Source organism: Salvia miltiorrhiza, chromosome 5 (assembly GCF_028751815.1).
Source record: "Salvia miltiorrhiza cultivar Shanhuang (shh) chromosome 5, IMPLAD_Smil_shh, whole genome shotgun sequence".
NCBI lineage: Eukaryota > Viridiplantae > Streptophyta > Magnoliopsida > Lamiales > Lamiaceae > Salvia > Salvia miltiorrhiza.
Genome location: NC_080391.1, coordinates 27,699,016 through 27,721,936, shown reverse-complemented (window position 1 = coordinate 27,721,936; position 22,921 = coordinate 27,699,016). Strand labels below are relative to the sequence as shown.

The window sequence follows — 22,921 nt, the reverse complement described above, 5'->3', positions numbered from 1 at the left end:
CTCTGTACAAGTTATGATTGATATTGGATTTATCTGGGACAGGTAGAACTCACCCATCTACATAACTACTTGTATACTTTTTGCCAATGCATCTCTTTTCCTTGTTAAATAATGTCTGAACACTTTCTGTCCATTTCTTACATATGTGATCTACTAAATCAAGATTCCAATTGATCATCTTTGGACCCTAGTCATTCTCTATGCCGTTTTGGGTGTCGTAAAATGTTTGCAATCTCGTATACTCCCTCTGTCAAGGAAACTTGTAGTCTTATTATTAATTTCGTTTCATCTATGGAAATTGTGGTGTTTTAGCTTTGGTATATTTGCCCTTATATTTTAAATTTTATTCACACTAAATATTTATAAAAGTTTAACTAATTAATACATCAATTTTGCTGAAGTTTCTTTTCCACTCAACTTTGATGGGTTTATTGTTTTGTGATATATATGTCTCTCAATCATTTACTGAAATTCAGTGTTTTCTAAATTACATTATAATTCACATCTCTCAACCATCTCTTAGATAATAGATACTATTTCTTTTTTGAATCTTTGTGAAGTTGTATAAATATATATAGGCGCTTTTGTGCCTATAATACTATTGATTGAGCCTACAATGGTAGCTAAATTTTGCTGTGTGCAACAGTAAAATATATAATGATTCAGGCTTGATGTCAAAGTTAAGTATGTTGTCCACAATTTGGCTTAGGCTCCTTACTCGACACGCATGAAACCCCACTTTCTCCTTTAAAATATAATAGTGGGGTGACATCAATTTTACGTCATTGTTTTTTTATTCATACATTTGTTTATTCTGAGAAGAAAATCGAAAGGTGACGTATTTCGGTTTGAATTTAACTTTGAGTTGGTGGTAAATAAAATTAAGCGATTTGAGAATTGTGGAACATCATAATTAGCGCTAGTAATGCCGTATTGATGAGATATAATCATTCTACCAGATAACAGTAATAGAATGAGAAATTGAGAGCTACCTTTACGAGTGATAACTACGTGATAATACGATGGTTAAGGCTTCAGCTACGCGATTCCTCTTGTTTCATTCTTATGTAAAGCTAATTTTGGTGAAACTTTTGGATCATAGATGCGGTCATAATTGGGGTAAAAAAAAGTGCATATAAAAAACTTTAAACGATTTCGAATTATTGAACTTTGTAATTAATGGGTACTATTAGTTTATTACACGAATTTAGGATGAGAATAAGTAACAAATTAATTTTTTATTTTATTTAGAATCGATACTGAGTATATAAGTTTCAATGAGTTTCATAGTTAAATGATTTTCATTAATTTGATTTTTAAGTTTTTGTTATTTATACATCGTAAAACACACGAACTTTTAGCATATTCGAGTTTTTTTCCACGACCTTTAAAATTTGTAAAAAAAAATACCACCTTTCAATTTTTTCTAATTTTTCCCATTAATATGAAATACCCCTAAATAGAAGCTGATTTTAGGACTTTTGATTTAGATTTGTTGATACCTAAGCCGATGCATCGACTTTATTATGCCACATTTATTATCCGTCACGCTTAGATATCAAAAAATATAAGTCAAAAGTCCTAAAATCAACTTCTATTTGGGGGTGTTTATATCGGTGGAAAAAATCAGAAAAAAATTAAAAGATGGTGTATTTTTTATTTATTTTTTTCAAATTTTAAAGGTTATGGGAAAAACCAAAATTTGTTGAAAGTTCGTGTATTTTACGGCAAATATCTCTTATACTACAATTTAGTATTAATAGTTCCTTATTAAGATGAATAATTAATTATTGTTTTAAATTTTATTTGATGATATACATATTTTATAAATTTAAACAAAGTTTGATAATGAGTATTATTATACTTCATTCGTCCTAACTTTTAGTATCAATTTGAGAGTGACACAAGTTTAATAAGATGGTTGTGTGTGTTGTGAGTGAAATAAGAGTCTCACCTTTTATTTGAGTGTTAAAATAATTAAAGTGGAATAATGGTTTCATCTACTTTACTAAAAATAAAAATGAATACCAAAATGTGGAACGACAAAAAAATGAAATATAGATGCTAAAAGATGTGACGAACGGAGTATGTGTCGAGGATGAGAACATGTAATAAAATATCTTTTGGTAAGATATGAGATGTGTATAAGTACATGTATTTTTCAACATTATTTTAATTTCAATATTTTTTTGGCTTCATCAATTGGATAACTACTATGAAATAATTAGATTAGTTATATTTTTTAATATTATTATTATTTTAAATAATTGTCATATATACAAAATTGATTGTATATTCAAACCAAATAAATAGCTTGACCAATGCTATTAATATCCAAGTGGGTATGTGGACTCTTGTTCATTTTTCAATCTTACATCTAATGTCTATTATGAATAATTGAAAGACTTTTACATATTAGTCATATATATAATTTTTTATTATTTTATAAATAATTCTATTTTATATAATGAAGAACCAAATTTAAAATTTAAAATATTATTTTTAATAAAAATAGTTGTAATTTTTAGTGAATAATTTCATTACTAATGTGTATTTAATGTTATAATAATTCTCGTCCAAAATCGACGGATTATAAAATAGTTAATTTAAATATCCTATCTTATTAACAAAAATATGCATCGAACTTTTGAAAGAAACTCTTACGACAATGCGTCACAAATTTATAATCGACGGAGTATAAAAGAGGAGTTTTTTCTCTCTATTTTTTTCCTCTCCTTTTCTCTCTCTTATTCCACCAAATTTCAACTATTTTTTTCTTTTTATTTTTTATATTGTATTTATTTTGTAAACATTATCAAATTTGATTCATCAAAAAATATTCAATATACATCTTAAATTTAATATAGGATAAAAATTATTAAAAATGAATAAATTATAAAAATTTTAAAATATTTTATTTTCTCCTTTTTCATTAAAATCTTACAACTTTTTTTTATTTATATTTTCATATGAAAATAATTATTTATTTATTTACTCCCTCAGTCCCATTATTGATGGCCTATTTTCCTTCCCTATTCTCCACCGCCTTTCCTCTGCTTTGTCGTGGGTCGCTTGAGTTGGCGATCTGAAATCGTCGCTGGTGCTGAGGAAGAAGAAACGAAGGCGAGGTTGCGGCGACGCCGCTTCCACCCACCGCCTCTACCCTCCTCTTTCGTCCTCCATTTCGCTCACTTCCACCCTCCCCTTTAATCTTAAGGAATTAGGGCTCCAGATCTGTGCAAAAACGAAGAACAAAGGCTCTACAACCTCCACCCTCTTTTGTTGATTTTTCTTGCTTGAAAGATTTTTCTTTTTTGAAATATTAGTTTGAATCAATTGCTCCACTATTATTTAAAATGTTTGTAGATGGATTTGGGGGTGGAGAAAGACGACGAGGTGAAGGGAAGGTGGCGGCGCCACCGGTGATGAGAGCGCCGACGGCAGCAACAACATAATTTTGGATGAAGAAATTTTCTTTTATTAACCACAATTAAAACTAATTAACCATAACATTAAAGATATGGGCCATACAACTAATCTCCTAATATAATTATCCTTAATACCCATATCGAAAAGAAACGGACCATTAATATTGGGACGGGAGGAGTATTTATTATGATGCGTAATACTCCCTCCGTCCCATTATAAGTGGCTCAAAACTTTTCGTCACGAAAATTAAAGATTAAAAGTGGTAGGGCCTATAATTTTTTAAGGATTAAATTTTTTCATTTATGGAAACAGGCTACTTATAGTGGAACGGTCCAAAATAAAATACATATCACTTATAATGGGACGGAGGAAGTACTACTCTATAATAATAATATGTAATTATCTGATTATCATACACTTTTTAAATTGTATGAATAACAATTATCATTATGCTCTACACAAAATTGAAAATTTATAGTTTGATTTTGTTTAATATTTATATTTATTTAAATATATTATTTAATTTCAATATTTATCATGCATCGCACAAATAGCCGCACTAGTTCATTGTTAAATTTCAGTTATAAATGGCTAAATTCTACTCAGTACATGTGAAGTTTTAATCGCTACGTAACAATTTAAATTTGCTAGATACCAATAAAATCGGTTTAATTCTAAAATATAATTCCATCCGGAGATAGAATCTGCAAAACAGTTAAAAGAAGTCGGGATTTTGCCTTGTTTACGCAGTGCGATGGTAAAAAAAAGGGTTAATTGCCCATAAAATACCAAACTTTCATCCAATTCTGGTTTTGCATACAAACTTTAAACTGTGGCGCGAAAATTATTAAACTTTTGATTTTATCTGATTTTGCTACTAATCTAAATTCCGGCCAAATTTCGTCCAAATTCTATGCCAATATTCGACTAATTTGATTTGTACATGTTATTTGCAATAAAATATTTAAAAAAAGCAAATGAGTCGAACTACTTGGCACACAAGAATAAATACGACACGTCAAATATTGGCATGGAATTTGGACAAAATTTGGCCGGAATTTAGATTAGTAGCAAAATCAGATAAAATTAAAAGTTTAGTAATTATCACGCTACAGTTTAAAGTTTGTATGCAAAACCAGAATTGGATGAAAGTTTGATATTTTATGGGCAATTAACCCAAAAAAAATCCGAGAAATTTCCTAATAGAAAAGTTCCCTCAAAAAAAATAAAGGACACGGGGGAAATTGCAAGAAAAAAACGGGGTAATAGTTAGGGGTATTGGCCAATAAATACATCAACTTTCCCAATTTTCTAGAATATAACATCACCTTTAGTTTTTGCTCCATAATACACCACTTTTATTATTTTTCTGATTTCTCCCATAAGAATTTCTGAAAAATTCTAAAACTACCCCAAACATAATCAAAATTACAGAATAACCCCATAACAATTAAAGCAAGACAGAATACCCATATTATGATTTTAAAACAGTTTAACAATTAATCAGGCCCAACATGCTTCCGTAACACTTCGAAATAAATCTTAAATTTAACCAACATTATACCTTTGTCGACTGGTCTTCTTCAGGAGTCGGTCTCGTTGCTTTTTACGGCTCGTCTGCCTCCCCGGCACGCACCAACCACACACTCGCAAGAGATGGTTGCAACCCTTCTCCTTCACTAAGTGCCGACTAAATACTTTGTTGGAAAAATAAAGAAAATATTTTTACTCAACCCGGAATAGTTGGACAAAAACAAAGCGTTTATAGAGGATTTATATAATAATTAATTTTATTTCATAAAATATCCCCCAAGGGAGGAGACAACTTGTTCAGCTACTCATAGTAGCCGATTCTTGTGTACATAAAATAAAAGAAACTAAAACTAAAATTAAAAAAAAACTTTGAAAACAAGAATTTAAAATTACAAAGATAATTCTAGAGAGAGGAAGTTGTGTGTGTGAAAAATGTTGTGATTTTTCCGATATCCTTCTTCTCTCCAGCACTTGTGGTTTTATAGAGGTCTGATACCCTCTATTATTGCTTGGTAGTTGGCCTCGGATGCTTTCTTCGTGGCCAGCTTGCTTGAAATTGACCTCCACCTTCTTTTGTTGGCCATTATTGCCGACACTTGTTGGTGTTGTCACATGTGATGGGCCCTTGCTTTATCGCTTTGTGATAATGCTGGTAGGGGCCGGCTGCTTTTCTTTCCACTCACTTTTGTCCTAGAGCTTTTGGTGAGTGGTCCTCCTGTTCTTTCACCCACTTTTGTCGTTTCTTTTGTGGGTGCGATCCTTGTTGTGAATCACATGATTCACTCAATTCTGTCGGCCACCTTACTTTTTTGGTGCCCGCGGGGTCCTCCCCTTTGGAGTCTGATGTTTGTCATGTTCATCAGACCGGAACCTCCTTCTGTCTGGTTTCGGGAAGAAACCTTTGCCGAATTCTGGTTCTTTCTGCGACGAACATTGGTCGCAGATTTTCTCGATCCACTGGCCCAAATGAGCCATGTTGCAGAATTTGCGACGAGTCTCTTTGCTCCCCGCAATCTTGTTGTCCCATATTGTTTGCCTCTTTTTCTCGAAAGTTTTTTCGGCAAACTCAGTTGTTGTTCCCGTCATTGTGTTGACCAAGAACGTTCCCAGATCTGAACTCTGAAAGAATTTAAACCTGGATTTCATTTTGTCCATCTCTGTGAGACAGACCCAAAGTCCCCATGCTCGTCTCGTGGAGATTTGGTCCTCCGTGAATGTTGAGGCGATTGGAACTTGAAAATCAGGAACTTTGATCCGGTTCAAGGCCCCTGTATCTGGTCTCCGAAGCTTGATAAAATGAAAAGCTTCATAGACTCCTTTTCCGACAGGTTCTGGTGCTGCGCTGAAGAAGTACAGTTCCAGAACGTCTCCCCGTTTTAGGGACTCGTTGTTCTCCCAGGCTTCAAACACTGTTCTCTGGATCCACTTGGGTAGACCCTTAATTTCGTTGAAGGCTGGAGCAGTGGTATAAACTGAGGCCAAAGCCCCAAACTCATACCATTCCTTGATGTGGTCTGGATTAGCTCCCGGAGTTGTCCAGATCCTAGGGTATCTCCCTGCAACATCAACCCGGCAATTTCCCGGATTAATGCCCTTTCTCGTGATGAGTTTCTCCCATCTGTCCTGATAAATCTGCCAAGAAGGAGAAATATCAACAAAATTAGTATCAATCTTAAGTTGGCCAGTCATTGGCCTAAGATTGATTTCTCCCTCTTTTACCCCAGAGGTGGTGGGTTGACATGTTGATTCAGGGAGTGACCCCTTAACAACATCTTTTCCTCGAGCGTCCGGCTGTAAAGCCATTCTCTCAGGACTTGTGCTAGGGGTACTTGAATCCCCTGCTACAGGTAATCCGCCCTGTACGGAAAGCATTGCTTTAGCCCGGTTTTCACGGACAACGCGCAAGAGCGGCTTGTTGAGTACTTCCTGAAGATTGAACATCTTCATGAAGCAATCATCTATTTGGTTGGATACTTGGGCTTCGTCAGCCGCCTGTATCTTTCCAGCTTGTTTAGTGTGTAGTACACACTTCTGCCATTCTTGTTGTAGCAGCTCTAGACTTGCAAAGAGCTGCCCCTGTATTGCCTCGATGGCCTCCACTTCAGGGAGCTCCATCCCTTGTAAGGAAATCTGCAAGAACATTCTGATCAGATTTTAAAACGACAATATCATAATCATAATATTGACATTCGGCTTGCCATCTAAGCAATCTAGATTTTTCAGGCTTAGATTCAATCTATTTTTTTAAGAAAGCTTTAACGTTAGTGTTATCTACTTTCAAAACAAATTTCTTAGCAAGTAAGAAAAGCGGCCATTTTTTAAACGCCTTTCGCACTGCAAAGAATTCCTTCTCGTTGATGTGCCATCGCACAGCTTCGTCTTCGGAGAAAAGACCGCTACAGTATCTGCAAGGTTCTTCTCCATAAGGGGTGATCTTTGTGAGTACGGCTGCCCACCAGAAATCACTTGCATCTGTATAGAGGACTAAGTCATCCTCGTCTTGTGGTATTGAAAGTTTCGGGAGATTTTTGCAAATCTCTTTCAACTTCTTCATACCCTCCCGATGTTCCTCCTTCCATATGAATGGAACATCTTTCTTCAGAAGTGGACTGAAGATCTTTCTATGTTCTGCAAGGTTTTTAATAAACATCCCTGCAAAATTAACAACTCCGAGAAAGCTTTGGAGCTGCTTCTTTTCTTTGAGATCCTCCGGAAATCCCTGGACTTTTTCCACAATATGGTCTTGTAGGATTATCCCAGATTCATCGATCTCGATTCCCAGAAACTCCATCTTCTGGGTGGCTATGACTGCCTTCTTTTCTGACAGTACTAGTCCTTCTTGTTGACAAACATCCGCAAAGATCTCCAGATGCCTGACATGTTCATGAATGTTTTTTGATGCAATAAGGATGTCATCAATATAAACAAACATAAACAAAGAATAATCTTTGAAGAGATTATCCATTTTCCTTTGGAATATCTGAGGCGCGTTGGCTAACCCCATTGGCATGACATTCCAAACATAATGTCCTTGTGGAGTTGAGAAGGCTGTGAACTTCTTACTCCCTTCCTCCATGCGAATCTGGTAGAAGCCTGATTTGCAATCGAACTTTGAGAATACCCTTGCACTTCTAATGCAGTTGATGAGGTGTTCTCGGCTTGGGATGAAATATCCGTCAAACTCAAGAATGTCATTAATCCCTTTATAATTAATGACCAATCTTGGTTTTCCTCGCTTGATCTCCCCGTGATTTCTCACCAGAAATCCAGGACTGCTGTAAGGCGACTTTCCTGGTTCGATCAGCTTTAAATCAAGGTGTTCCTTGATTATGCTCCTCATATCCTGTTGATCTTGAGTGTTCATCAGGATAGGTCTAAACCTAACGAACTCATACTCCTTTCCAGTTTTAACTTTCAAGGTTGCTCTGAGCTGGTTCTTGTCCCACCATGCCAAAGGATTCTCGTGGTAACACTTCTGGATTCTCCTTTTGACGTCGGCAATGGACACCTGTTCTTCTTCCTTGATATCTTGGTGTGATATCAGGGAGACTTTGAGGATTTGAATTTCCTCTTCAGAGAGATGTGGGAATCCCTCAGTTCTGCATTTGAGCAAAACTTCTCCGAATCTCCTTTGATCCTTCATTTGAGGTCTCCGGAGTCTGCCATCATCACCACGCTTGCTGCGAAAGTTGATTGGCATTGAACGATGAAAAGCTCCTTGGAGCCTTTGCACAATGATCTTGTGGTCACAGTTGGTTGTGAACACTAGCCTCCTGGCCTCATTATCTTGTATGTACCGCTTGAAGCTTTGCAGAAAATTATTTCCGAATAATATATCTGCTCCGGTATCATGGAAATAAATTGGTGGAGTTTTGACCTTGTACCAAGGTGTCTGTCCTGCTCCGCCGATCAATATTTCCGCCTGTTTTACTCCCTTTGATAAGAGTAAAATCTTCTTGGAGAAATCCCTTCCTGCAATTCGAGGTAGATCTTCTTCCACTTCTATTGGAAAGACTCCTCGTTTTGCTGTACAGATTCCCGCTCCTGAATCCACATAAGCAGCAAAATATTCTGCTTTGTATTTCTCGTATAACATCCCAACAGAGATGTATATTGAGAATGGACTTGTCATTGGATCATCACTCTTTGGCGTCCAATGGTGATCTCCATTCCTCCTGCTTTCCATGACCATGGTTTGTATTTGTCAAGGAAATTTCGTCCTAAGAACAGGACATCCGCTTCTTGTCCGGCTTGGCCTTCGGTCTGAATTTCAAAACCTCCAACCTCTAGGGTTCCGATGTATCGGTTGTCGCCTGGATTCACCAGATAATACAACATACTGCAGGGAAACTTGTTCTCCATGCTGGTTGTATCAATTCTTGTGGAAACCTGTCTCCATCCTTCGGGGCATTTGAATTTGACCTTCATTTCTGGGACTGGTGTTTCCTGGATCGCCCTTCTCTCATAGGAATGAGAGAAACTTCTTGTTATAGGCCCTGAAGTTAGCCTATTCCTTTGGAATGATAGCCTTGGTGCTCCCAGTCTGAGACTCTGGGTATGACTCAGCACCGGTTTGTCTCCTACATCGATGTCGATTTCCCTGACTTGGGGAATTTCCACTCGGTTTGGAGGGGCTGCCTTGGCTACTTCTTTGAATATTTCTGGAATTTCAATAAATTCTTTTCCCAGAAATAACTCCGTATGATGGGAATTTGATAGGGCATACGAGACTTGATAAGTCAGTGAGTATGGCCTGTTTCCATCTGTCATGTACTCCTTCTTTTTGTAGTCCTGATAGAGAGTCAGGGCTCGACTGAAGGATGAATCTTGCAGATTATAAGCGGTTTGTGGATAGAACTCGGTTATAATCTTCTTGGCATAGAGATTGCCTGAAAAAGCTCCAATTACTGATTCTCTAGCATCTCTGACCCTTTTATCGCAGAGTGCGATATCAATTGGTTGGTCTGTCCCTGGGGAAAGGGAAGATTTGATTACCAACTGAATTGCTCCAATATGAATCCATTTCATCGTGCTAGCGACTTCTGGCTTCATTTTCTTGAGATCCTGCCTAATATTTTCGGCCGGAACCAACTGGATTTCCACCTGGTTGCTTGTGATCTCAATTGGAAGCGCCGTTTCTTGGCTTGTGACGCCAAAATAGACATGATGCTTCCTCTTGGTTGGAATCAAGCTAGTTAAAACTCGATTCAATCTTCCATTAGAAAACCCTTGGTAGGTTTGAACCTCTTCGGTTTCCTTCTTGAGTTTTTTCACGAGCTGCTTCACCACTTCTTTCTGTGGAATCAGGAAATGGCTGGTAAATCCACTCTGATCCTCCTTTTGAGTGTGGTGGACCTCGTGTTCTTCTTTAGTCTGACTCGGCTCCGGTTGATCCATCGGTCATCTCCGATTCTTCAGAACTAAAGATCTCCTCTTGTTCATATATACTCTCATCAGAGGATATATCTTCGAATTGATACACGGGTATCAATTTCTGGTAGAAGATTGCGTCTTCGATATCCGGGGTGGATTCGAATCTTCTCATCTCCCTTTTCTCGTTGTCTGGGCAATTGGTTGAAATATGCCCCTTTGCACCGCACGTCCAGCAGTTGCAATCCTTGAAACTTTCATTTGCTTTGGCTTGAGTGCGCCTGAAAGTTTTTCTCGCCGGGATTCTCTTTTGATTTGAGAATCGGTTTTTGGATGGTCCGCTCCGTTGGCCTGACTTGTAGGAGCGTGCCTTCTGTCTGGTCCACATAGTTCTTGGCTTCCAAGAACTTCTTCTGGACTTCTTTTCATAGGGTTGATACCTATGTTTCTTTTCGGCTCCTCCTTTGATACAGCAACTCGGCACCAATCTCTGTTGGAAGATCAATGTTGTCGCACATCAATGGGGACTTCTTGTTGAGTCTTCTCAATTTCTTGAGATTCCTTAAGTCCGCCGCCTTCTGGCACCATTCGGACAGCTTCTTGTGGACATAGGACATCCTTCTTGAGGCACTATCAAGGGGATATTCTCCCGGTGATACATATTCGTTGATGAGCATCTCCCTCCATGGACTTGGAAACTTTGTGAAAAAGAGGTCCTTGGCGGTTGTATCATCAACTACTCCCATATGAACATATAGGGTATAAAGACGTAGAAATTCATCAAGAGCTTTTGGCTCCAGCACTATTAATCTTAGATTGTAGAGTGCTTGATGATATTTCTTGCGTTTCTCCTCTGCGGATCCTTCGAAAAAACCCATTCCCAAGAAATGAATCTTGATCTGTTTAGTAGCCTCCTTAATGATTTCATAAGGTTTAGTGCTAGAAAACAGTTCTTCCCTGGCTGAGCTTTCGATTTTTTCCCAGTATTGTTTTGCCATTCCTCCCAGACTTGCTTCGAAGATTTTGGCAAACTCCTTTTTATCGTACTCAATCGTGGTGACTACGATATTCAAAGCTGAAGCCCATTCATCGATGAGATCCTCCCAATCTTTGAAACTGGCTTCGTCGAGGTTGAGAATCAATCCATATGGATGGATTGGTTCAAGTGTGGCCTTCCCTACAGGAGTATCCCGCATCTGTGGCCTGCGTCTTTTGGTTCGTTGGTAATGGCTTGCATCATCTGAAGCCCCACCTCTTTTTGACGAACTTTCTTCTTGGTGCTCGGTTTTGGGCACCTCATCTCCTTGGTTCATCTTTAGATCCACCATATTGAGGTTAGCAAAGGATTCTGCTAACTCCTGTAGATCTTCTAATCCGATTCTGTCAAGGCTATTCATGATATTTGCCTTTCATGATTCGGATTATATCCTTCGGCTGCAACTCCTTGGGTGTTGCATCAAATATAGGGGAATTCATCGGGTCGTTGGACCATTGCTTCCGAATTTTCCCGGAACATGGTTTTCGCCTTTCGATCTCCTTCATTCTTTTCTGGATATCACACAAGAGGGTTAATATTTCCTCTTGTTTGAGTGATATTCTGCTCAGCTCCATCGGTAGATCGTACAGCTTGACGCCATAATATTCCACCGTCTTTTGGATCTCCCGCAAATTGACGTTGTCGGAAGAGCTTGGCTCGATCTTTTGGTAGCCTGGGAAAGCTACGCTCGCCTTGTCTTTTGGTTCCATCAGTAGTGGGACCAATGGGCATCCGCCATGTTTTGTTCAATGGTCTCTCTGGCTGAGACCATTCTCATGAGATGCTCATGATAATTCTGGATACTCGCGATGATATCGCGAATAAGTTCAATATCTCCTCCTCGTCGTAGGTTGGTCACGAGGGCTCGATTGTTCCACCTGAGATCACTTATAAAGTGACCCATCTCTATCTCCAGATTTTGGAGAGAGTTCCTGTAGTGTACACATCTCGGACACTCGTCCGGATCCATAAACTTTTAATGGAGTCTCCTCCCACATGGGTTAATCATAAAATAAATTAAAAATAATATAATTCCTCTATAAAAACCCGCTCTGATACCATTTTCAACAAGGATCTTTTAAACTGTTTTTTCTCTGTTTTTGCTTGATAGTACGTGGCGTTGTCTCACAGTCCAGACCCAGATTACCAGGTAATCTATCGGGCACGAGGAAAGTTTCCAGCCGATATACCATTCAAGCCAAATTTTATTCATATTTTGGGTATAAATTGTCTTTAGTCAAAACAAAAGTTTTAGGGGTCAAAATGCAATAAATTTTATAATGGGGTAATTCTTTGAATATCCATACTTTGGTCATGGGAGATTTGAGAAAGAAATGAAAGGTGATGTATTATGAGGCAAAATCTAAAAGTGGTGTTATAAACTAGAATTTAGTCATAGTTCATGTATTTAGGGGCAATAACCCCTAATAGTTAATACTCGGAGTCCATATTTTCTCCCTCTTGTCCAAAAAAAGAAAAAGGAAAATAAATTTGGCCCGATGGATCGTGCGGGGCTTGTTTTTTGGAGTTCTCCGGTACCTCTCTCTCTCTACAATCTGCTCCAGAGAGAGAAAGCCTTCCAGAAAAATAAATTAAAATAGGAAAAGAAGGGCATCCTCTCTCTCTATCTCTCTCATCGTCAACTTGGTTGTCTCGTATTGGAGCTTTAGTGTACTGTAAATTCCATACTCTACTCTATATATTTGAGTAATTTATGCTACTACCGGCATTTATAGCGTAGAGAGTAATACTTGAAGTAGCAGTAGATAGATCTGAAGTCCCTGAAGCTGTTGCCTCTCGCGCTCAATTTTGTTGCGGAGCTCAAGTAACTTCGCTACTTCTCATTTCAACTTAATCATATTCTTATCGTCTCCCTCTATCCGTCTCTCTATCATATACGCAGAGACAGAATTTTCTAATTACTTATTGTTTGTGCGTAATTACCAAATGCATTTGTTTGAGGTTGACGGCGGGGACTGCTCAATTGCTTGTCATGATCGGGAATTGGTTGTTCGCTTTGTGTTTTATTGTTTGTTTCATACGACATTTAGAAAATAGGATAGAAGAGTCCAGGGATGTCTAATTGTTGTAATTGCATATAGGAATTCGAGATATTTTTATGCTGAAGCTGTGGCATGCCAGTTAATTCGTGAGTTGATTAGATATAATACATGTTTATACGATGTGAGGTTTCTGATTCCATCCTAAAAGTAGTGAATTCTTCTGTGTTAAAGAAATGTGAGTTGGTTTCAGATTACTGGAGAGTTATTTATTTATTTATTTTTCTTATAGAAAATTAACACGAAATTTGAATTTGAATAATGTTACAAATTATCTGATCTCTGAAAGATGGTGGCATGAAGCAGGAAGAAGAGTTGTTCTTGGTTGAGAAATCTGCTTGAGAGCAACAGGGATGGCAAAGTCCAGGCCGCATTTCCCAGCTCAAGATGTATTATCATCTGCACAAGGATCAGTGAGGTCAAGAGAATGGGAGGGTCCAACTAGGTGGACTGAGTACTTAGGTCCTGACACAGCATCCAGGAGTAATGGTGGAGCCGAAGGAGTGGCTAGTCAAAACTCAAGTAGCTCATCACAGAAGGGTCTGAACATGCAATGGGTTTACCAGCTCACACATGTAGCTGAAGGGCTAATGGCTAAAATGTATAGACTTAATCAGATTTTGGATTATCCTGATTTGGTTAATCATATCTACTCTGAAACATTTTGGAAAGCCGGTCTGTTCCCTAACCACCCGAAGATTTGTATTTTGCTAGAGAAGAAGTTTCCTGAACATCACAGCAAGCTGCAGCTCGAACGGGTAGCACTTCTAGATCCTTTTTGTTGGTCTCGAAAACATTGTATTCAATTTTCTGTCATTTGAATTGGCTTTAAAGTGTCAGAGTTTCATGAAATTCTGTGTAGGTTGATAAGCTTGCTTTGGATGCTATTAATGATAGTGCTGAGGTTCATTTACAGAGCATGGAGCCATGGATTCAGGTAAGTGATTGCTAGTGTTGCCTTATATTTCTTAATTTCTTAATCACCAGACAAGATTCAAGGAGTTGTTCTTGTTCCTGTTGGGGTGGGGGAGTATTAATATGCTTTTATGCTTAGTTATATTACTGGCATTCTATTAATAATTGACAGGGATAGCTGTTATGTTTGGTAACAATCCTCTTCTGCCTAAAAGTTTACTACAAACTAACTATTTAATATTTATTGAAGACTATTATGTTTTATTTTTTGATTTTGTATTTGCTACTATTTGGTAAATTAGGGGAAAAGCCAATCAGGATTTTGTGCTTAAGTACTTTGCAGGCATACTCATTAACAAAAAGAATTAAACGTTCATACAAGAAACTTCAGAAGTATTCCCCCCCCCCCCCCCCGGTTAGCTTGTCTTATTTCAATTTTACTGGCTGTTACTATGTTTTTATGCTTTGTCATATTACATTTTATGGCATTCTATTTATAATTGACAGGGATAGCCATTATGGTTGGTAACAAGCTGCTTCTATCTAAAAGTTTACTGCAGAGTAACTATTTGTTGAAGACTATTGTGCTTTGTTTTTGTTTTTGTATTTGCTACTACTTGGTTAAATTAGGGGAACAATCATTCAGGATTTTGTGCTTAAGTACTTTCCAGGCATACTCATTACTCATTCACAAAAAGCGTGAATGTTCATACAAGAAACTTCAGAAGTTTATTTTATTTTATTTTTTATTATTTTTTTTATATTTCCCGCTAGCTTGTCTGATTTCAATTTTTGCTGTATCTTACTTATTTAATGGTTATTTCCATTTTCTGGATCAGCTACTTCTTGACCTGATGACATTCCGAGAACAATCTTTGCGGCTTATTCTGGACCTAAGCAGTACTGTGATTACCTTGCTGGTATGGAACGGGAAACAGTTTTAATTTTCTTGTTGAAAAGCTGGAGATGTACCAATGTTTCATTACCCATGTGATGGTTAAATATTTAAGGTTATGTATTTAGAGAAAGTATTTTCTCTCTAAAAAAAGATAGACCCATGATGATAATCTCCAAAAAATTATTATTGACATTGTGATTGTATTACCAATAAATATTTTTAATAGTTTGACCACTTTCCTTGCAGCCACACCAGAACTCTCTCATACTACATGCGTTTATGGATCTCTTTTGCTCGTTTGTTCGTGTTAACCTATTTTCTGAGAAGGCAAGTCTGTGGCAGACATCACTGATCTGTTTCCTTTGATATTTACAGCTAAAAAATGTTGATTTTATCTCTTACATGCACAAATATTTGCATTACAGATACCTAGGAAAATGATGCTGCAAACATACAATCTTTTGTACTCCATGGCAAGGAATGATCGTGATTGTGACTTTTACCATAGGTGAGACAACTTCTGATCTTGTATAAGACTTTTTCGGGTGGGTTTCCAGACTTTCAGGAGTCCAGTCTCTAGATGCATTAGAACATATTCTTTCTGAAGAAATATGCTATTGTAGATGATGTGTGATTGATTGGACTACATAAACTTCAGGTTCCTATAAATGAAAGGTCTTATAAACTGCTGTTTATCTGTTTTTCTTTCTTGAATGCCAGATTTCTTATTACAACTCTGCTAATCTCCTTTTCCCTTTTGACTTCCAGATTAATTCAATTTGTAGATTCTTATGATCCACCATTCAAGGGGTTACATGAAGATCTTAATTTTGTCAGTCCTAGGATTGGAGAGGTTATATTCTCTTTCTCAGCCTACTTTTTCTTCCTTTAAAGATTAAATTTCTCTTAGATCCTTTCTTAGCGCTCCAACCAATGTTAATTAATTATCTTCATGGCACTTTGTTTCCTTAACTTTCAGTAATAGAGAGTTAGCTTGTGCTGTTTTTGAACTGTTCAGCGGGTTGATTATACAAATTCTTATATCAGGTTTTAGAGGCTGTGGGCCCGATTATCTTTTTATCTACAGATACAAGGAAGTTGTGGAATGAGGGTTTTCTAAGCCCATTTCATCCTAGATACCCTGACATACTTACAAACTCTGCACATCCAATGGTAACAAGTACTCTTTTTTCATATTGATGCATCTTAACATGGAATTGATGGATTGTATCTGCAAAGAAAGCTATGCAATGAACACAACTGAGTCTCTACCTCTTTTACAATATATGCAGAGAGCTCAGGACCTTGCAAATGTTACTTCATATCGTGAGTGGGTGCTTTTTGGATATTTGGTTTGTCCAGATGAGCTTCTTAGAGTGACCAGTATTGACATTGCCTTGGTACACTATGTTGCCACCCTTTTCTTCTTTATTTTTATAATGTTTATTATTATGTTCTCCATGGTATTCTGGATAGGGTCCTCTATTTGTAGCTAACAGTCCTTCATGTTTGTTTTCATTCTCATATCAGGTTGTGCTGAAGGAAAACTTAGTTCTTACACTATTCAGGGATGAAGTAAGTCCTATGTCCGTTACACTTAAAGGACACCTTTGTGCCTTTGTATTTTTCATTTTGCAAGGAAAAGATCACTGCTAGTCCTTCAAACCTCTTTCCCTTAGCCATTCTTAATGAAACTAAAATGTTCTATACTTTATATATTCCTTGCTGCAAACCTGATTATCCTGATGCTTACAGGTATGCATTAGGGTGGCTAGTTATATTACACGTTGATAATGAGGCTTTTTTGGTAAAAGTTATAACAAAACTGGGTTTGAGTCTACTAATTTATTATAATCAAACTGTAAGCAATGAAAATATTGCACAACAACAATAAATTTGCTGGTAATGTGGTGAAGAGGATTTTACTAGGTTTCTCTGCACCTCCCATGACCAGCTACATGTAAAATTACCAATCTCCCCCTTTAATAGATGGTAAAGTTTTTTGTTCTTTACCATTCATGTCGAGATTGGATATTGTTTTTTAGTCCCCAGCCCAGTAATGCACAGAAAATTTCTGAAATTAACTCAGCTTTTCCTGAATCCTAAGGATATAGTTTTGTCTCTTGTCATCTATTTCAAATGTCAAATTAGGTGATCGTGACTTTCTTTCTTTGAGGATTAGTAAGAACAGCTTCTCTAACCCTTCCATTTTGTTTGTGCAGTATATATTATTGCATGAGGACTATCAGTTATATGTTTTACCACGAATATTGGAATCGAAAAGGATGGCAAAGTCTGGACGAACGAAGCAAAAAGAAGCAGATCTAGAGTATAGTGTTGCAAAGCAGGTAGAGAAAATGATCAGGTATTGCATGCAGACTTTCTTATTTAGTTCATTGTTATCTGGTGACTGTCTGTCTATTTGGGAAGAAGCATAGTCTAATGCTTTTGTATATAAAGATCAGAAGAAATTCTTCTCAAAAAAAAAAAAAAGATCAGAAGAAATGCCAACATTGTTTTCCCAGCCTATAATATCCCATATCGCTGGAAAATCTGCATATAGCACACAGAAAGATGCACTGGCAACTACTTGTATTCAGAAACTTCTACACATAGCTTCATTTCATTTTCAGCACGAACATTTTTCTTGTTTGGACATAAGTTCAGCTTTCTCTCTGATGTTTTCCTCTTAGATCTGTTATGTATTATTTGGATCTTTTGTGAAATTGTGATTTATAGCCCTTCAAATTACCTTTTGATGTGGTTTTTGACTGTGCCAGTGAGGTACACGAGCAAGCCCTATACTCCTGTGATGCCATACACCATGAAAGGAGAATAATGTTGAAGCAGGAAATCGGAAGGATGGTCCTGTTCTTTACTGATCAACCTAGTTTATTGGCTCCTAATATCCAGGTGTGCATGTTTATGGCATATGCATGTTCTCTTGTATTTTCCAATAAGAGTTGTGTATTTTAAAAGCTCTTATTAAGACAAGGATGTATAGATTTCTTAGACATGAAATCTGGTTCTAGAGGAGTATAGTTTTGCAAATAAGACTCCAATTTCTGAATGAATTTCCTTTTTCCTCATTCTGATTATGTATCTTGTTTGAGGGAGAAAGGATCAGAGAAAGAATGGAGCAAGTAATTCACTTACATTGTGTTAGATGCCAGCAAATCAATGGTATATATAAAGGTTTTTTTGCTGTTGCTTGTGCAGATGGTTTTTTCTGCCTTAGCTTTTGCACAGAGTGAGGTTCTATGGTACTTTCAGCATGTCGGAGTAGCATCTTCTAAATCCAAAACAGCTCGTGTTGTGCCAGTAGAAACTGTAAGAAAAAATTCTTTCAATTGTATTATTGTCATGGGATAGTTCTTTATTGGATCTGTTTTCTGTACTGATTATTAGATAACCAATTTATCTTTCTCGATTTTCAGTAATTGTCTGCATCTAAACACTTCATCTTTGTCACCTGCTTTACAATTACAGGATCCAAATGACCCAACCATTGGTTTCTTATTGGACGGGATGGACCGGCTTTGCTGTCTGGTCCGTAAGTATATTGCAGGTTAGGTTCCTTGCAAGGAAGTCTTCAGACCTTGAACCTTATGTTGCATTTGCATCAGACTGTAATATTTTGTCCGTCTCTGCTGTGACCTAGTATAATGCTAAATTTTCATTCGTTGCAGTAATTAACTTCCAAAATTGATATCAATACGTGGAAGTTAATGAATCTATATGTGCTTGATAATACCTTCAACTTACCATTGGATTGTAGCATTCTAGAGCGCTCCTGAGACTTAAACATGTATTGCAGCAATAGTGTGTCAATGCTAACATTGGTTGCTGGATAAAACAAAGTAGTATAGTCTGAACTTTCTTTTTTATTTGATTTATTACTAAATCTAGAAATTTATTTTCTCTCAGCTATTAGAGGCTATGCCTTATCGTACCTATCATCCTGTGCTGGTAGAATCCGTTTCCTGCTTGGCACTCCTGGAATGGTGGCACTTGATCTAGATGCTACCTTAAAGGGACTTTTCCAAAGGATTGTTCAGCATCTAGAGAACATACCAAAACCTCAGGGAGAAAATATTTCCGCAATCTCATGTGATTTATCGGTAAGCTGTTTATTCCCGTGCTTCTCATTGGATCAACCTACGGTTTTTCAAGTTCAGTTTTTGAAATACTGTTGCTTCACCACTTCTCCTAAAGTATATTTTTGTTTCTAGTTACGGATTGTTTTCTGACATTCAGGAGTTACGCAAAGATTGGTTAACTGTGTTGATGATTGTCACTTCTGCTCGTTCATCAATTAACATTAGACATTTAGAGAAAGCTACTGTATCCACTGGCAAAGAGGGGTTACTGTCAGAAGGCAATGCTGCATACAATTGGTCCAGGTTCTCCCTTTAAACTTCTTGTGAAAGAATATTGTACACACTGCCTGATTTCTTAATAATTTGAACAAAATTGATGTAGTTGTCTTGGCAAGCTTCTTAGGTTTGATTCTCTAGTTTCCTCTTATCTAAAATGTTTCACGGTTTCTCTTTACTACAACCACTAGACCGATCAGTAGAAAATGCAAGGTTTTCTTACTCTATTGTGCATGAAAAATTGACACATTTTGCACATATGCAGATGTGTTGATGAGCTTGAAACTCAATTATCAAAATTTGGGGGTCTGAAGAAACTTTACTTCTACCATCAACATCTTACAACCGTAAGTTGCACAGTGTACAAAATCTCTTAAGAAGAGTATGTACTTTAAAGCTGACTCAACTGGTATTGTAGGTTTTCCGCAACACCATGTTTGGGCCTGAGGGTCGTCCTCAGCATTGCTGTGCTTGGCTTGGTGTTGCTAGCAGTTTTCCAGAATGTGCTTCACCAATTGTTCCAGAGGAGGTATCTTCTCAGTGCCTCATGTTGGTTCAAGTCGTAGTCAATAAGTGGTGTTATTTTCTTACAGTTTTCTTACTGCAAGAACACCCGTCAGAGTCCATGACTTCAACTCTTTTACATACAGGTGACTAAAATCGGCCGCGATGCAGTTCTATATGTTGAATCCCTTATTGAATCTATAATGGGAGGATTGGAAGGTTTAATAAATATTCTTGACTCGGATGGGGGATTTGGTTCCCTGGAGATGCAGGTTGCAACTTCTCTGCTTGCTTCTGAGCTATGAACAATAGTTTTAGCATATTGTTCATCTTGTATTAATTTTCTGTAAATTTCAGCTTCTCCCAGACCAAGCAGCGAATCTCATGAACTTGACATCCAGATTATCCATTCCTTCAGCGAAGTCTCCAAAAGCTTCGTATGGTTTTCATTTGCCAGGCTACGAGAGCTATCCAGAAAATAACAGCTCTATCAAAATGTGAGTTTCTTCTTATGATTTTTTCTTGTATACTATCTAGGTGGTGAATTTTCAATTTTCTGTTTTGGTGACAGGTTAGAAGCTGCGATGCAGAGGTTGACAAATCTCTGTTCTGTCCTGAATGACATGGAGCCTATATGCGTTTTAAACCATGTTTTTGTTCTCAGAGAAGTAAGTGCACATTTCAGTACTCTTGAGAAATTTTACGATTACCATACTTGACTCCTCAATTCTCAATTCGTTTCCATTGCAGTATATGAGAGAATGCATCCTAGGGAATTTCAAAAGGAGATTGCTCACTGTCCTGAAAACTGATTCTGATCTTCAGAGACCTTCAGTCTTAGAGTTGCTAATCCGTAGACATACTTCCATAGTTCATCTAGCAGAGCAGCATGTCAGCATGGACCTCACGAATGGCATTCGTGAAATTCTCCTTGCAGAGACCTACTCGGGTCCCGTTTCTTCTCTGCAGTTGTTTGAAAAACCTGCTGAACAGCAGACAGGCTCAGCTACTGAAGCTGTATGCAATTGGTACATAGAAAACATTGTTAAGGATGTGGCTGGTGCCGGAATCCTCTTTGCACCTCTTCATCGATGCTTTAAGAGCACAAGGCCAGTTGGTGGATACTTTGCCGAATCAGTAACCGACCTAACGGAATTGAAAGCCTTTGTTAGAACTTTTGGGAGCTATGGAGTTGACAGGTTGGATCGAATGCTAAAAGAGCACACTGCAGCTCTCCTGAACTGCATTGACACAACATTGCGTGCAAATCGTGAGAATCTGGAGGCAGTTGCAGGGAGTATGCATTCTGGTGATAGGATGGAAACAGAAGCAAATATAAAGCAGATAGTTGATATGGATACTATGGTTAGGTTCTGTATTCAGGCAGGGCAAGCCATTGCTTTTGATTCCCTTTTAGCAGAAGCTTCTGGTATTGTGCTAAAAGAAGGCGCTCCTCTGATTCATTCACTACTAACAGGCGTTGCAAAGCACTTACCTGATGATATACCAGAAAACAAGGAGATCAGGAGAATGAGAAGAGTGGCGAACTCTGTAAATGTGGTTGGTGATCACGACTTCGCATGGATTAGATTGATACTGGAAGAGGTTGGGGGTGCAACTGATGGATCGTGGAGCTTACTTCCCTATCTATTTGCAACTTTTATGACATCTAATATCTGGTATACAACTGCTTTCAACGTTGAAACTGGTGGCTTCAGCAACAACGTTCATTGTTTAGCCAGGTATGCAATAATCCCTTGTTTTATGAAAGTTATATAGGAAAGATCTTGAAATTAGAGACTGAAAGTATCCCTTTACCAGGTGCATATGTGCAGTGATTGCGGGAAGTGAACTCGTAAGACTCGAAAGAGAGTTTCGACAGAAACACTCTCTTTCAAATGGACACATTAGTGAATCCTTAGACCCTGAGGCACAAAACTACTCTTCCATAGAGGCGAGCATAAAGTCCACAATGCAGCTTTACATCAAGTTCTCAGCAGGATTAATTCTGGATTCTTGGAGTGAAAGTAATAGGTAATTTGAAAATGTCATAATTTAATTAACAATCCCTCACACTAGCTGGCACGTGTTTTGTATGAGAGAGAGAGAGAACCCTCTACATGTACTCATGTCGATTATACTGGTTTCTGCAGGTCTCACCTTGTGGCGAAGCTGATCTTTCTTGATCAAATCTGCGCGATCTCACCACACATTCCACGGAGCACATTGGAGTCTCACGTACCTTACACCATTCTTCGCTCCATCTACAGCCAATACTACTCGAATTCTTCCACTCCCTTTGCACTAATAAGTGGTTCACCAAGGCACTCTCCGGCCATATCCCTGGCCCATGGTTCCCCGTCACTGAGGCAACCACGTGGCGATTCAACTCCACAATCAAACGCGAACGAGCCAGTCTATCCTAAGGCATCATCCACCCACGGCCAAGATCAGTATGAGATGGACAATTTCAGTGTAAGAAGCATTGATAGTAGAAATCGGAATGTGAGGCGATCTGGGCCCTTAGATTACAGTCTAAGCCGCAAATCGAAATTTGCCGAAGGGTCCACATCCGCTAGCACTGGTCCTAGTCCCTTGCCCAGATTTGCTGTGTCGAGATCTGGTCCTATATCGTATAAATGAAAAGAGATGATACAATCGTGAAGCAATTTTGTATATTTGTTACAACTGTGATGATCATATTATTTATGTTCCTAGTGCAACTTGTTTTTGTCTGTAATAACATTGCCCATCTCCTTCAGCCAGTGTAAAAATCAGGCTTCTTTTGCTTATACAAAGT

At 37.8% G+C, this 22,921-nt stretch overlaps 1 protein-coding gene across 3 annotated transcripts; it reads left to right on the top strand.

Annotated features, from left to right (window-relative positions):
- Positions 1 to 12,846: 12,846 nt before the first annotated feature.
- Positions 12,847 to 22,919, top strand: LOC131026269 (protein NAP1). Of its 3 annotated transcripts, none has more exons than XM_057956071.1 (24): positions 12,847 to 13,044; positions 13,735 to 14,186; positions 14,291 to 14,365; positions 15,183 to 15,263; positions 15,488 to 15,568; positions 15,667 to 15,749; positions 16,010 to 16,094; positions 16,289 to 16,414; positions 16,534 to 16,641; positions 16,772 to 16,816; positions 17,464 to 17,606; positions 18,022 to 18,154; positions 18,461 to 18,571; positions 18,731 to 18,809; positions 19,169 to 19,362; positions 19,499 to 19,644; positions 19,883 to 19,964; positions 20,036 to 20,146; positions 20,268 to 20,393; positions 20,479 to 20,618; positions 20,693 to 20,789; positions 20,872 to 21,863; positions 21,943 to 22,155; positions 22,275 to 22,919. In XM_057956071.1, exons 2-24 carry the CDS (start codon positions 13,782 to 13,784, stop codon positions 22,762 to 22,764), a joined length of 4,146 nt encoding a protein of 1,381 aa, XP_057812054.1. In that variant the 5' UTR covers positions 12,847 to 13,044; positions 13,735 to 13,781; the 3' UTR covers positions 22,765 to 22,919. The 3 variants fall into 3 exon arrangements, with proteins under 3 accessions (XP_057812054.1, XP_057812053.1, XP_057812055.1); XM_057956070.1 differs by having other exon boundaries at positions 12,851 to 13,193; XM_057956072.1 differs by having other exon boundaries at positions 12,888 to 13,193; positions 13,732 to 14,186.
- Positions 22,920 to 22,921: the final 2 nt, after the last annotated feature.